This window comes from Schistocerca cancellata, chromosome 1 (genome assembly GCF_023864275.1).
Source record: "Schistocerca cancellata isolate TAMUIC-IGC-003103 chromosome 1, iqSchCanc2.1, whole genome shotgun sequence".
Lineage (NCBI taxonomy): Eukaryota > Metazoa > Arthropoda > Insecta > Orthoptera > Acrididae > Schistocerca > Schistocerca cancellata.
Genome location: NC_064626.1, coordinates 305,594,742 through 305,611,474, shown reverse-complemented (window position 1 = coordinate 305,611,474; position 16,733 = coordinate 305,594,742). Strand labels below are relative to the sequence as shown.

General features: G+C 40.1%; 1 protein-coding gene across 1 annotated transcript in view; it reads left to right on the top strand.

The window, feature by feature from the left end:
• LOC126172625 (Hermansky-Pudlak syndrome 1 protein homolog) overlaps positions 1-16,733 on the top strand; it is a 161,061-nt gene that overhangs the window by 94,562 nt on the left and 49,766 nt on the right. Inside the window, exons 6-8 of the mRNA XM_049920897.1 lie at positions 2,939-3,402; positions 10,694-10,838; positions 10,915-11,028. Coding sequence (XP_049776854.1) covers positions 2,939-3,402; positions 10,694-10,838; positions 10,915-11,028 — 723 coding nt within the window. The remainder of the gene's footprint in view (positions 1-2,938; positions 3,403-10,693; positions 10,839-10,914; positions 11,029-16,733) is intronic.

Below are 16,733 nucleotides of genomic sequence, written 5' to 3'. Positions count from 1 at the left end.
TGTTTGCTTTACTAGGATTTGTTTTTCCTGATAGTAAGTAATAGCCATCCCATACATCTCTATGAATTTAATGAATTTCTGAATGCACACACACACACACACACACACACACACACACACACACACACACACACACACACACGGGATTTTGTAGACCGTACCACAGAAAAATCGGAGAGGGTCAAAATGATGGTATCATAGACACTATAGTCTGATTTAAAGTAGTTGTCACTTGACAGGCAACGGGCTGCAGGGCTCCCGCCACCAGTAAACCAATGGCAGCCGGCGCTGTCGGCTGCCACTGCGTTGCCACTTCGCTCTGCTGAGCTGACTGAGGCATTGTGCCAGCCAGTCCTCAGCGAGCCGTTGTAGACGTGCGGGTGAGAGACTTGAGTGACTTGTGGCTTCGTGTGTTTACGATGTCTCATGAAAGCAGTCGCAAGAGAGGGAGGCCGGAAACCTCCAAAAAGTAGCGGACATGGCGTCGTTATACGCAGTCAGGCGTGTGAATACGTGTGTTCTTAAGGGAGTATTTTGAGAGAGAGAGGGATGCAGGAGGGCCTCTCGTTCCTTTGGATAAGGTGGTGGAGCGAACTGCAGCTGCTCTGCAAGATAGCGAACGATCAGTAATAAGAATCTGCAAGGAGAAATTCATGAAAGAAGGCTCAAGTGAATCATCTAAATTGGAGACACCTGGGAAAAAGTGGCGACTAGAGAAGAGGGTTACAAAACTTGACTCTTTTCAGGAAGATGCCATTCGTCAAATATATGCATTTTATTCGAGCAAGGAGTATCCAACACTCAAAAAACTACATGCTACCCTCACAGCGGCTGACCTCTTTTAGGGTAGTAAATCGTCTTTGTTACGGGTCGTGAAAATGTTAGGATTCCGCTATAAATCCATCTCTGGCAGAAAGTTACTAATGGAACGCCAAGATATTGCAGCCTGGCGATGCCGCTTTCTTAGAGAATTAGTGGGGACACATTTTAATGATATCGTTTGGCTTGATGAAACGTGGGTGAATGCAGGACACAGTTTAAAAAAAGGCTGGACAGTCGGTACCATCAGCGGTAGTATGGCAGCTCCGATAGGCAGAGGAGAAAGGATAATTGTAGCACATGCCGGAAATTCAAAAGGTTTCATTCCAAATTGTCTGCTGCTATTCAGTTCAAGTAAGACCTCCGACTGCCACGAAGAGATGAACCACAATACTTTTGTGAAATGGTTTGAAGACTGTGTACTCCAGAACTTAACAAAAAACTGTATCATTGTTATGGATAACGCTCCTTATCACTCAGTAATACAAGATAAAGCACCCACAAAGGCAACGAGGAAAAACGACATTGTTAGCTGGTTACAGAAACATAAGGTACAGTTCGACAGTAATTTGACAAGGGCAGAATTATTAGAACTTGTATCGCAACAGAAGCCAAAGAACCCGACTTACATTGTGGATGAAGTAGCAAAAAAATACGGGCATAAAGTGCTCAGATTGCCTCCTTACCATTGCCATTTCAACGCAATAGAGCTGATTTGGGCTCAGGTTAAACGGCATATTGCTGCATAAAATAAAAAATTCACAGTAACCGAAGTGGAACGCCTTTTGAAAGAGGCAGTTGAAATTGTGACATCGGAAGACTGGCAGAAGGTAGTACATCACGTGAAAGGAGTGATACAGGCCGCATGGAACAATGAAGGTATCTTACAGCAAAGTGTCGAAGACTTGATTATATCTGTCAATACGAGCAGCGACACGGATAGTTCCACTGACTCTGACTCTGAATTAAGCGGTGTTTTCGCATTGTCTGATTAGTGTGTAGTGTACTTACTGCCGTTAAATATTGTGTTTGTGAATTTATTTCGATTAATTCTTATTCTTGTTGTGAGACTAAGAAATACTGTTTGGCCAGCTCTCGTCATCTCCTTACGGTAAATTAGATTGAATTTTAATTATATTTCATTTTGTTTATACACCAAGATGTTATTCAATGTGTGTAATAGTTTTCGAGATTTGCAATCTAAAGAAGAAAACTTTTCCGGACGCGAAAATTTCTCACACTACAATAGTTAATGTGACGACGGCCCTAATTAAATTTAAGAAAAGATATTTGATATGCTTATAGATACCACTGAGACAGATACTGTACGTAAATTTCAAAATGTTTACATAATATTTATAGGAGATAGAGATTTTAAAAAGTCGTACTTGTTTCGAGTTCAGTACTGATAGGGTTGCTTAAAAACGCTGTTTTCAGAAATTTGTATACAGGAAACGTAATGCACTACGAAAACTTTTAAGGATTCTTTGCCGAGTGCATTATTTTGGTAATGAATGGAAAAAAATATTTTGCTGTGACACTAATACTTTTTCAGTAATGACGTGATAAGTTAGAAGCTGTTTCCGAATTCGAGAATTTAAATGATTTCAAGCAGATTAACGTAACTCTTGTCCTAATTAAAATTTAGAATAGATATTTGACAGATTGAGAGACATTGTAGAGATATACATCATATGTGGGTTTGAATTTTTTTTACTTACTTATTGTAGGAGATACAGGCTTTCAAACGATTTTCTATCGCCGGGGGTAGCGACGCGCTGAGGCGGCTGCCTCCAGCCAGTGCTTGACGTGACAACGCCGCAACTTCGCAGCGCAAACGTCAAGTGACAACTACTTTAAATCAGACTATAGCTTTGGTGTAATACTTCCATTGACTACAGTAATATCTAATGATAACAACATTAATTGCATGAAGTATACATTGTTTGGTGAATGCATTTGGTATGCTCTATTATCACTTAAAAGGACTGAAAAACAGCATTTTCAGTAATAACCAGCAGTAATTTGTATTTATTGTTGCTTGTACATGGATAATGATAGTTAATGTACTTTACATTTATTATACATTCTTCTATACTATACTTATGCCTTTTTTCAGACACATGGTGCTTCAGTTGCTTCTGGCCTGTGTGAAGCCTTTGGGGCCATAAACGAACTGCAAAATGTGCAGCTCCAGAAGGATATAGATGAACTGAGACATTCTTTTGATAATTTAGATTCCAGTATAAAGAAAATTTTGGAAGGATATAAAAAACTACGCTCCTCAAAACATGAAATAGAAATTAGCTACAAAAAGCTTACCAGTAAATGGGACTTCCTAAGGAAAAAATACATTGAATATATAAAAACTCAAGACAGTGAGTGTATACTTAGAATAGAATCAAGTACAGCTAGCTTCATTGATGTTTTGAAGGAAATGCTGCAACTTACATGCTGGGATACATCTCTGATGCACCAAGGGAAAGAACTGCTGTTGACTGTTGCAAACCATGTGAAGCAGAAGTTATCTCATTTCAGCGAATTTCTTAAAGTCAAAGCCTTAAGAAACTTTACGTTGGGATCATATCCTTTTATAAACATAATTATGTTATTGTTCCTCTTTGTAACTCCATAAAGTATATACAGCATGAGATGAAATGAATTACAAAATCATTTGTGTACTGAGTGTATCTAATAATGATTTTTTCTAATTTAATACTGTAATAAGGATAGATATATGATTTATATGAAATATATGAAATATCTCCTCCATGCAGACAAGCATGGATTTCACAAACATCAGTCATGCAAAACCCGATGTGTGCTTTTCTCATATGGTATCCAGAAAACCATAAATCAAAATTATCAGCAGACACAGTTTTTCTTGGCTTCAGAAAAGTATTTGACTCAATACCACACCTGTGCTTGTTATTGAATCTACATCTACATCTACATACATACTCTGCAATCCACCATACGGTGCGTGGCGGAGGGTACCTCGTACCTCAACTAGCATCTCCTTTCCCTGTTCCACTCCCAAACAGAACGAGGGAAAAATGACTGCCTATATGCCTCTGTACGAGCTCTAATCTCTCTTATCTTATCTTTGTGGTCTTTCCGCGAAATATAAGTAGTTGGCAGTAAAATTGTACTGCAGTAAGCCTCAAATGCTGGTTCTCTAAATTTCCTCAGTAGCGATTCACGAAAAGAACGCCTCATTTCCTCTAGACTCCCACCCGAGTTCCTGAAGCATTTCCGGAACACTCGCATGATGATCAAACCTACCAGTAACAAATCTAGCAGCCCGCCTCTGAATTGCTTCTATGTCCTCCCTCAGTAGGACCTGATAGGGATCCCAAACGCTCGAGCAGTACTCAAGAATAGGTCGTATTAGTGTTCTATAAGCAGTCTCCTTTACAGATGAACTACATCTTCCCAAAATTCTACCAACGAACTGAAGACGACTCTCCACCTTCCCCACAACTGCCATTACATGCTTGTCCCACTTCATATCGCTCTGCAATGTTGCGCCCAAGTATTTAATCGACGTGACTGTGTCAAACGCTACCCTACTAATGGAGTATTCAAACATTACGGGATTATTTTTCCTATTCATCTGCATTAATTTACATTTATCTATATTTAGAGTTAGCTGCCATTCTTTACACCAATCACAAATCCTGTCCAAGTTATCTTGTATCCTCCTACAGTCACTCAACGACGACACCTTCCCGTACACCACAGCATCATCAGCAAACAGCCGCATATTGCTATCCACCCTATCCAAAAGATCATTTATAGAAAACAACAGCGGACCTACCACACTTCCCTGGGGCACTCCAGATGATACCCTCACCTCCGACGAACACTCACCATCAAGGACAACGTACTGGGTTCTATTACTTAAGAAGTCTTCGAGCCACTCACATATTTGGGAACCAATACCATATGCTCATACCTCAGTTAGGAGTCTGCACTGGGGCACCGAGTCAAACGCTTTCCGGAAGTCTAGGGATATGGTATCTGTCTGATACCCTTCATCCATGGTTTGCAAGATATCATGTGAAAAAAGGGCGAGTCGCGTTTCGTAGGAGCTATGCTTTCTAAAGCCATGCTGATGCATGGACAGCTACTTCTCTGTTTCAAGGAAATTCATTATATTCAAACTGAGAATATGTTCAAGAATCCTGCAACAAACCGATGTTAAGGATATTGGTCTGTAATTTTGAGGATCCGTCCTCCTACCCTTCTTATATACAGGCGTCACCTGTGCTTTTTTCCAGTCGCTCGGGACTTTACGTTGGGCAAGAGATTCACGATAAATGCAAGCTAAGTAAGGAGCCAATACAGTAGAGTACTCTCTGTAAAACCGTATTGGGATCCCATCAGGACCTGGCAAGTTATTTATTTTCAACCCATTCAGCTGCTTCACAACCCCAGAGATGTCTATCACTATGTCCTCCATACGGGAATCTGTACAAGACTCGAACGGCGGTATGTTTGTACGATCCTCCTGCGTGAAAGATTTCTCAAATGCTAAATTTAAAATTTCAGCTTTCGTTTTTCTGTCTTCCGTTGCCAGGCCAGACTGATCAGTGAGTGACTGGATGGAAGCCTTCGACCCGCTTACCAGTTTTACGTAAGACCAGAATTTCCTTGGGTTTTCAGCAAGATCTTTTGCTGAGGTATGACAGTGGTAGTGGTTGTATGGTTCGCGCATTGCTCTTTTTACAGCAGCATGAATCTCTACTAACTTTTGCCTGTCCTCGTTCTCCCGATCTTTCTTGTACCGCGAGTGCAACTGTTTTTGCTTCCTGAGCATTCTCCGAATTGCGCTGTTAAAACATGGTGGGTCTTTTCTGTCCGTAACCCTCTTTTTGGGCACATACTTGTCCAATGCGTGATTTACAATGTGTTGAAAATTTGCCCATAATTCTTGCACGTCCATTGTACCGGAAGTAAATGAGGTTGATTCATTTACTAAGTGGGATGCTGACAATTGCTTATCTGCTCTTTCTAGTAAGAATACTCTCCTAGCCTTCTTGACTGACTTTTTAACTTTCATAACCATAGTCATAATGACAACATCATGATCACTAATCCCTGTCTCAACATTGACGCGTCGATGAGGTCTGGTCTGTTCGAGGGTACCAGATCCAAAATATTTCCATTACGCGTTGGCTGTCAATTTAGCTGCTCAAGACAGTTTTCGGATAATGTGTTCAGAAGTAATTCACACGACGGCTTGTCTGTACCACCTGTAATGAATCCATAGACATCCCAGTCTATACTAGGTAGGTTGAAGTCCCCTCCGACTAATATAGCATGATCCGGGTACTTCTGCAATACAGAGTGTAGACTCCCTTTGAATGATTCTAGAACTGTCATGGTGGAACCTAGTAGCCGGTAATAACACCCAACAATTAAATTTATTTCTCCTAGCCCTGTTAAACGTGTTCAGATAACTTCACAATCACACTCTACTTCGACCTCAGTAGACACAATATTTTTGACAACTGCAATGAAGACACCACCTCCTACGGTGTATAATCTGTCTTTCCGATACACGTTCCAACCCTCACTAAATATTTCAGAACTTCCTATTTCAGGGTTCAGCCAGGTCTGAGTCCCGAGAATAATTTGCGCGCCACACGCTTCTTGGAGGGCAGTAAATTCAGGAACTTTATTCCGAACACTCTGAAAATTTACTGCTAATATCTTGGTAGCTGAAGTGTCTTTACACTGAGCGCGTCCTGATTTCCCTGCCTGCATGTCGACTGGTTGAATGTTCATCAGGATACCTCGCACTACTGCCTAGCCTAAAAAACCCCCATGTGCACCCACAAGTACTCTGCTACCCAGGTAGCTGCTTCCTTTGTATAGTGCACCCCTGACCTATCTAGGGGCGTCCTACAATTTCCCACCCAATAGCGCAAGTCTAGAAATCTGCAGCCAAGACCGTCACAGAGTCGTTGAAGCCTCTGGTTGAGACCCTCCACTCGGCTCCAAACCAAAGGACCCCAATCCACTCTGGGAACGATGCTGCAAATAGAGTGCTCTGCTTGCACCCCGCGTGCAAGGCCAGCGGTCTTCACCAAATCTGCCAGCTGCCTGTATGAACTGAGGATCGTCTCAGGACCCAAGCGACTGGCATCGTTGGTGCCAACATGAGCAACTACTTGCAGACAACTGCACACCGTACGCTCGATAGCTGCCTCCACATCTTGGATGAGGCCCCCTGGCAGACAAACCGAGTGCACATTGGAATTCTACAGTACAGTACGGTACAGTACAATACAGTTGTATGGAGTAGCAAACAAAATTTGTGACTGGGTCGAGGATTTCTTATTAGGGAGGACACAGCATATTATCTTAGACGGAGAGTCATCGGCAGATTAGAAGTAACTTCAGGTACACCACAGAGAAATGTGTTAGAATCCTTTGTGTTCATTTTTTATGTTAATGACGTTGCAGACAATTCTAACCTCAGACATTTTTGCAATTGATGCAATCATGTATAGTGAAGTTCTGTCCCAAAAATGCTGCACAAACATCCAGTCAGATCTTGATGAGATTTCCAAGTGGTTTAAAGTTTGACAGCTAGTTTTAAGTGTTCAGGAATGTAAAATTCTGTGCTTCACAAAAGGCAGGAAAGTCGTATCCTCTATGACTACAGTACAATATCAGTGACTCTTGGCTGGGATCAGTCAGTTCATACATATACCTGAATGTAACAGTTTGTAGAGATACAAAATGGCACAGTCACACAGGCTGTGTTTTAGGTAAAGCTGCTAGCAGACTTCAGTTCATTGGTAAGATACTAGGAAAATGTGATAAGTATACCAAGGAGATTGCTTACAAAACACTCCTGTGAACCATCCTAGGATATTGCTCAAATGTGTGGGACCTCTATCAAACAGGGCTAGCAAGAGACGCTGAAAGTGTAAGAAGAAGGGCAGTGCAGATGGTTACATGTTAGTTTGACCCTTGGGAGAGAGTGTCACAGAAATGCTGGAAAAACAGAACTGGCAGACACTTGCAGCAGATGCGCAATGTATCCCTTGAATGTGTGCTTATAAAGTTTCAACAGCTCATTTTAAGTGTGGAATATAGGAATATACTGCAAAGTGGACAAAGTCAAAACCATCGTACAATATGCATTAGATGAGTATGTGCCAAGCAAGATCGTAAGAGATGGAAAAGAGCCACCGTGGTACAACAACAGAGTTAGAAAACTGCTATGGAAGCAAAGGGAACTTCACAGCAAACATAAACATAGTCGAAGCCTTGCAAATAAACAAAAATTACACGAAGCAAAATGTAGTGTGAGGAAGGCTATGCGAGATGCATTCAACTAATTCAAAAGTAAAGTTCTATGTACTGACTTGGCAGAAAATTCTAAGAAATTTTGGTCTTATGTCACAGTGGTAGGTGGATCAAAGCAAAATGTCCAGACACTGTGTGACCAAAATGGTACTGAACCAGAGGTGACAGACTAAAGGCCAAAATACTAAATTTCTTTTTCCAAAGCTGTTTCACAGAGGAAGACTGCACTGTAGTTCCTTCTCTAGATTGTTGCACAGATGACAAAATGGTTGAGAGATAGAAAAACAATTAAAATCGCTCGAAAGAGGAAAGGTCACTGGATCTGATGGGATACCAGTTCGATTTTACACAGAGTACGCGAAGGAACTCGCCCCCTTCTTGGAGCGGTGTACCATAGGTCTCTAGAAGAATGTAGCGTTCCAAAAGATTGGAAAGGGGCACAGGTCATCCCCGTTTTCAAGAAGGGACGTCAAACAGATGTGCAGAACTATAGACCAATATCTCTGACGTTGATCAGTTGTAGAATTTTGGAATGTATTATGTTAGAGTACAATGACTTTTCTGGAGACTAGAAATCTACTCTTTAGGAATCAGCATAGGTTTCGATAAAGACGATCATGTGAAACCCAGCTCGAGCTATTTGTTCACGAGACTCAGAGGGCCATAGACACGGAATCTCAGGTAGGTGCCGTGTTTCTTGACTTCTGCAAGGTGTTTGATACAGTTTCCCACAGTCGTTTAATGAACAAAGTAAGAGCATGTGGACTATCAGATCAATTGTGCGACTGGATTGAAGAGTTCTTCCGAAGTAAGAGTGATTTCAGGTGTGCCCGCAGGAGAGTGTCTTAGGACCATAGCTGTTCACAATATACGTATGTAAATGTCCTTGTGGATAACATCAGAAGTGCAGTGAGACGTTTTGCTGATGATGCTGTAGTATATCGAGAGGTTGCAACAATTGAAAATTGTACTGAAATGCAGGAGGATCTTCAACGAATTGACCCAAGGTGTAGGGAATGGCAATTGAATCTCAATGTACACAAGTGTAATGTGCTGTGAATACATAGAAAGAAAGATCTTTTATCATTTAGCTACAGTATAGCAGGTCAGCAACTGGAAGCAGTTAATTCCATAAATTATCAGAGAGTAGGCATTAGGAGTGATTTAAAATGGAATGACCATATAAAATTAATCGTTGGTAAAGCAGATGCCAGACTGAGATTCATTAGAAGAATCCTAAGGAAATACAGTCCGAAAACAAAGGAAGTAGGTTACAGTACACTTGTTCGCCCACTGCTTGAATACTACTCACTGGTGTGGGATCCGTACAAGATAGGGTTGATAGAAGAGATAGATAAGATCCAACGGAGAGCAGCACGCTTTGTTACAGGATCATTTAGTAATTGCGAAAGTGTTACGGAGATGATAGATAAACTCCAGTGGAAGAGTCTGCCAGAGAGACGCTCAGTAGCTCGGTACGAGCTTTTGTTAAAGTTTCGAGAACATACCTTCACCGAGGAGTCAAGCAGTATATTACTCCCTCCTACGTATATCTCGCAAAGAGACTGTAAGGGTAAAATCAGAGAGATGAGAGCCCACACAGAGGCATAACAATAATCTTTCTTTCCATGAACAATGTGAGACTGGAATAGAAGGGAGAACGGATAGAGGTACTCAAGGTACTCTCCGCCACACACCGTCAGGTGGCTTGCAGAGTATGGATGTAGATGTAGATGCAGATGTAAATTTGACCGGGCCTGTGTTATGAATTGTTAACATTACAGGGACTTGAATTCATTGTAATATAGAGAAATATGTAGTGGGTATCTCATAAAATTATCTCCTCATGAACTGACTGCCGCTGATAATGTTGTTCATTTCACAAATGAGGAAGATAATTTTTGAGATAACAATGCATCTAAACATTGTTCTTAGCACAGGAAAGTTGAGAAAAATACACTACTGATTCTCATCACCATAAATGGCATCAGAACTCACCTTTTCTCCAAACTATTAAGCTGTGCTATGAATTAATGTAATGGAATATTTGTCCACCATCTTCATGTTTATACAGTGGCTGCATTACAGACATCAAGGATGGCCATGCCAGAAGGCAACTAATGACCTCCGTCGTGCCATCACACTGCTATATTTCATTGGTGCTGTACATAAAATTTATTTTAGCATCAAATTCTTTAATTTTTTGAATTCTTTTTGTCCTCCCATAGTGTTCTTGTTAATGGCTACCCTTTTTGTCTGATCAATTTGGATTTCAATGATAGTTCATGTTGTTAACTATTTGCAAAGTTATGTTTTCAAAGAAAGTAACATTTAAGGTGGATTCTTTTGTGTTATTGTAGTACACTCTAAATTTGAAAATGAGGCTAGTTAATTACTTAAATGCCATATGCAACAACATTGATGAATATTGAAGTTGTGGAATATTGTCTGTTAATATACTGTGACTCTGCTGATTATAAGGATTATTCCTTCTCCTACCATGTTTCATTTTTGTCAGCATTGTTATTTGTTTCTTAACTTGAAACACTAGAGCTTCTCTTACAATCAACAAATACTTGGAAGAATTTCCAGGCCTTGTACATTTTCTGTATATAGATAGAACAAATCACCGTATCACTGCTCCCGGTCTTGACTTCAGTTCAGAAGAAACGATAACTCTTACCAAAAAAAAGGTATAGTATCAGTTTCTGTTACAATTAATTAAAAATGCAAAATGGAGAATTTTAAGGGTATATTTTTTTCTTACAGATCTGGTCCATGGTGGATTTCAGCCGAGCCCATTTACAAGAGGGCCACCTAGCTATTATGTGGAAAGATACAACATTCAATTATGCATACTTCTTGTGGTTTGAAGATGCATCCGTAAGTCGTATACATTACACTGTTAACATTATTGTGAACATCAGTTTATTCATGTATTGTAGCTACATACCCTTGCACAGTCAGCTATCTGTGCACTGCCCATCCTCTTATTACTAACTTAGAATTTCAATAGCCCTGTTCCTTCCATAGTATCTTTCATGTTTCAAGATGGGTTACAGAAAGCTTTTGGATTGGTGCTTCCTTCACTGTGTTTTAAAACAATATAGAAAAGTTAATGTGGCAGTAGTTCACTGGTTCATCTCCAGCTTTATGATGTATTTCTTTGTACTTTCTTCTTATGTTGCCTTTTCTTATAGGTTGTTACTTAGATATTTTCCATCTCTTACCTGACACAGTAGTATTCTAATGTCTCATGCACATATTGGAGCACTTGAACCTGTCCATATACACTTAATCTAGCTAAGGGGTCCACCTTTTGAGCTCTCTCTCTCTCTCTCTCTCTCTCTCTCTCTCTCTCTCTCTCTCTCTCTCTCTCTCTCCTGCTCCCAAAAATTTTCCATTCTTTCTGACCTTGCTGTCCTATCATAATCAGTTATGTGGTGGTTTATTTTCATTTAAATATTTTATTTGTTAGAAATTACACAATGAATTTTTGTCTGAGCTTTCATAGACAAACAAAGAGCAGGAAATGGACAAATGGGGAATCAAATAGATCAGCATGAGGTCTAGTATTGGAAAAAAAATTAATTGCTTGAAGGAATAAGGATAGTCAAGAATACAGAATTAATTATTTGAGGGAAAATTACACTATAGATTTTGTTCACATTGTTGTAGACAAATGAGGAGAGCGTAACGGACAAATTGGGTATCACATTGACCAGTATGAGGTCTAGTTAAAAAAAAATTAAAAAAAAAATTTAATTGCTTTGCAAACAACTGTTTCTAGCAATGTGAATGAAGTGTCACAATTTTCATCTCATCAAGACTAGCTATTTTGTTCATAACAGCTACATTGGTATGCTATTTGTCAAAATGGCATCCTTTGAATCAAATATAAAATTTAGAGGTCTTTTGAGAACAGAAGGCACAAGGGAAGCAAATGAGGTGTCAAAAAATTCATCTCTACAGGCCCAGTTATTTTGCATACAAAATGGTGCATTGATGTGCAGATTGATTTTTTAAATGGTTTCCTTTGACTCAGGTACTACATTTAGGACATTTTGGTAACAGCAGACACTAAGAAGACAAATGAGGTGTCAAAAAATTATTTTCCCACTTTTATTTCTGAGTAAAATTTGAAAATAAAAATAGGAATAAAACAATGGTCTAGTGTTCTGTGAAATTCTTTTTCTTAAAGTGAGAAATAAAATAAAAACATTTGATGCTTCTTTGAATAATGCTCAAAATCATGTACAGTAAATAGTGTCCATTGAGAATTTAAAGTTCAGTGTTAAATTTACAATCTTAGAATTTTATTAAGTACTAGAGGATGTTTGTGTGGTGGATTATGTAGACTGTGCAGTCTGCTGTTATGTGGCCTTGATATATCTCTAGTGCTCTTTAAAATTCTTAGTTAAACATTGAACTTTAATTTCTTAATTGGCATCTCATTTACTGTACGTCATTTTGAGCATCATTCAAAGACGTATCAAATATTTCTCTAGTCTGCTTTATTTCTTACTTTTAGACAAGTCATTTCACAAAACATTTGACTGTTTCATCAGTTTTTTTATTATTGTTTAAATCTTGTGTCTGTGTCCCTCAGAATCGTCTTTTCTTCCTTGTTTTCAGTGTACTACATTGTTATATTTAACTCCACTAAATCACTCAGTTCTCTTGGCACCAGTTATTCTTGATTTCATTTTTTCTGAGTTAGTTCAGTAGTTGTTTCTGGTAGCCTTGATGTACAGGGTGTTACAAAAAGGTACGGCCAAACTTTCAGGAAACATTCCTCACACACAAATAAAGAAAAGATGTTATGTGGACATGTTAGAGCTCATTTTAGTTTCGTCAGTATGTACTGTACTTCGTCGATTCACCGCCAGTTGGCCCAATTGAAGGAAGGTAATGTTGACTTCGGTGCTTGTGTTGACATGCGACTCATTGCTCTCCAGTACTAGCATCAAGCACATCAGTACGTAGCATCAACAGGTTAGTGTTCATCACGAACGTGGTTTTGCAGTCAGTGCAATGTTTACAAATGCGGAGTTGGCAGATGCCCATTTGATGTATGGATTAGCACGGGGCAATAGCCATGGTGCGGTACGTTTGTATCGAGACAGATTTCCAGAACGAAGGTGTCCTGACAGGAAGACATTCGAAGCAATTGATCGGCGTCTTAGGGAGCACGGAACATTCCAGCCTATGACTCGCGACTGGGGAAGACCTAGAACAACGAGGACACCTGCAATGGACGAGGCAATTCTTCGTGCAGTTGACGATAACCTTAATGTCAGCGTCAGAGAAGTTGCTGCTGTACAAGGTAACATTGACCCCGTCACTGTATGGAGAGTGCTACAGGAGAACCGGTTGTTTCCGTACCATATACAGCGTGTACAGGCACTATCAGCAGCTGATTGGCCTCCACAGGTACACTTCTGTGAATGGTTCATCCAACAATGTGTCAATCCTCATTTCAGTGCAAATGTTCTCTTTACGGATGAGGCTTCACTCCAACGTGATCAAATTGTAAATTTTCACAATCAATGTGTGGGCTGACGAGAATCCGCACGCAATTGTGCAATCACGTCAACAACACAGATTTTCTGTGAACGTTTGGGCGGGCATTGTTGTTGTTGTCTTGATTGGGCCCCATGTTCTTCCACCTACGTTCAGTGGAGCATGTTATCATGATTTCGTACAGGATACTCTACCTGTGCTGCTAGAACATGTGCCCCCATTTATGGGGGTATTTGAAAGTTCTTGTCTACACAACCCCGGTACCAAATGTAGAGACTCTTCATGCTCGTATTGTGGACTGCTATGATACAATACGCCATTCTCCAGGGCTGCATCAGCGCATCAGGGATTCCATGCGACGAAGGGTGGATGCATGTATCCTCACTAACTGAGGACATTTTGAATATTTCCTGGAACTAAGTGTTTGAAGACACGCTGGTATGTTCTGTTGCTGTGTGTTTCCATTCCATGATTAATGTGATTTGAAGAGAAGTGATAAAATGAGCTCTAACATGGAAAGTAAGCGTTTCCGGACACATGTCCACATAACATACTTTCTACCTTTGTGGGTGAGGAATGTTTCCTGAAAGTTTGGCCGTACCTTTTTGTAACACCCTGTATGGCAGAAAAAGGCCATCATCCTTTTTTGCGTTATGTCTGTTTCTGATTCACTTTCAAATAGTGGAAAATACAGTTGCAATATTATGAAAAGGACAGATTGCTTGTCAGTGTATAGAGGAAATGTTGAATTCTAGAAGACAAAAAGACAGCTATACATTGAAGCTTTCAGACAGAACATCATCTTTTAAAGTAGAAAACATACACACACACACACACACACACACACACACACACACACACACACACAAAAGCAATTCACACATACATGACTACTTTCTCTGGCCTCAGCGGTCACACACAGTTATCGTGTGTATGAGTTGTGCTTGTGATTGTGTTTTCTGTTTTGGAAGAAAGCCTTCTGGCTGAAAGCTCAAATGTATAGCTGTCTTTTTATTGTGCCTGTTTGCAACTTAACATCTCTGCTGTATGGTGAATAGCAATATGTTCTTTTCATAATACGCATTCACTTACCTGATACGCCACTTTGTTAGGCAACAGCCTCCATTGTCTGTCTACTGAGTGTTTGTTGTCATTTATTGTAATGATGATTCTACTGTCTGCCTTCTTTAGTGTCTCTGCTGTTGATTTGGTCTTCAACTTTCATAGTGTTGTGATTACAAATTTGCTTCAGATTTAACACAGGAATGATAGTGTTCGAATTTGGTGTTCATTGAATGACCTTTCATCTATAGGTTGGCTGTGTGTTTGTTTCAATTTTTTTGCTCTGCTTTCTATTGACACCTTCTCACTTGAATCCTAGGCATGATTTTAACAAGATATTTGAACTTATTTACAATCTTAATTTGTATGTTAATGTTCAGTTGACAAGTTCCACATTATTTGCAAGTAGCGCAAGATTGTCTGTGATTCGTAGCTAAGTTTGGTATTTTTTCAAGACTTGATGTTTGATTTGACTTCCTTGTTCATTATTGTACAACTTCCTCCAGTACACAGTTGAACAGTAAATTGCCAAAGGCCATTTTGCCTTTCAAATGTTTTTAGACAGTTCATGTGTCAATTTAACTTCTGATGTGGTATTCTTAAGGATGATTATGATGAGGTTAAGAGTTTTTGATGTAAAACAAATTCATTAACAATTTTCAGAAAGGATCCATATGTTTTGTTTTTTTTAAGTCAATGAAAGTGATGACTTGACTCTTGTCTCTAAATCTTTGATGTTTTATGATCAATTTATGACTGATGTTTTGACTGGAACAACTTCTGCCTGGTCAAAGCACTCTAAAAGTTCCTTCATATTCTACAAGTTTTTCATTGAGTTGTTCCTGAATTCTTGTGTATCTCATTCTAGAAAATCTTGTGCATGTAATGGCATGAACCTAAAGCAAGGGTTCATTGCAGTAAGAGCACCACTTCCTGTAACACTCTGGCTCAGAATTATGCCACACCACCTGCCAATGTGCCACAGTCTGCCCCTACCATGTCATGACCATTGAATTATTGTAACCAGGGGCACTTCAGCATGCAGTATACAAAAATTTGCGACAGCCAGTCCACAACAAACTTGCTTTGGCACATACAGACTTTGGTGGTGTGATGCCACCACTGCTCATCTTTCACCCTGATAGCCTGGGGGTCCAGCTTCAGTATTTATGGTCTGAGGGTCGAATTAAGGCCCTCCCAGCACTAAGCCACTGGGTGCTTGCCAGCATCAGATGCTTCCAGCCACACAGTGCACCATGGTTTGCACTCCCAACGCATACAGTCCCATCACTTTGCATGGCCGAGGCAGATGGCCAGCACATCCTGCACTTGGCCGGGCGATACCAGCCTAGTGTGCCAGCTCCTGAAGCAGCTCAGCCTCTCTGCCAGGAATCCTAGTGTTGCAAGTTTGGCCTACCATCAAACCGAGCTGGGCGCAGCAGCTCCTTGCATCTTCGTGACAACACTTCACTACCGAGGTTCATGGGTCCGATACTCACCACCCAGCACTCTCCTGATCTGGATATAAGTTACCAACAGAAGCTCTTGGGATGTAAATAAAAGGTTTCTACTGTCATCTAACTGCTTATGATGCACCTTGCCTCGTGATCCTCCGCCAGAAAACGCCCACATCCTCTGCATATGTGACGTCAAATAGACAGATTTTTTTGTCTAATGGGTGGGTTAGCAATGTGTTCCACCCTTCAGGCATTTTCTTAGTATTCGCGATGTCAATGAAGTGTTTATACAGGTTTCAAAGGGCTTGTTCATTTGCATTCTTCTATAGTTTTGCAGCCAGTTGATTCTTTCCTGGTACTTTGTATTTAAATGAACCAATTTCTTTGAGCACTTAATTGTAATTTGATAGTAGTACCTCCCCCAGTAGAATTTTATTTTTTGGATGAGAACCAAATTCTATGTATTTTTTTGCATTCTCACAGTTGAGTAATTCTTCAAAGTAGTCAGCTAGAATTTTGACATTGTTTCAGTCCTTGTGTGTCATT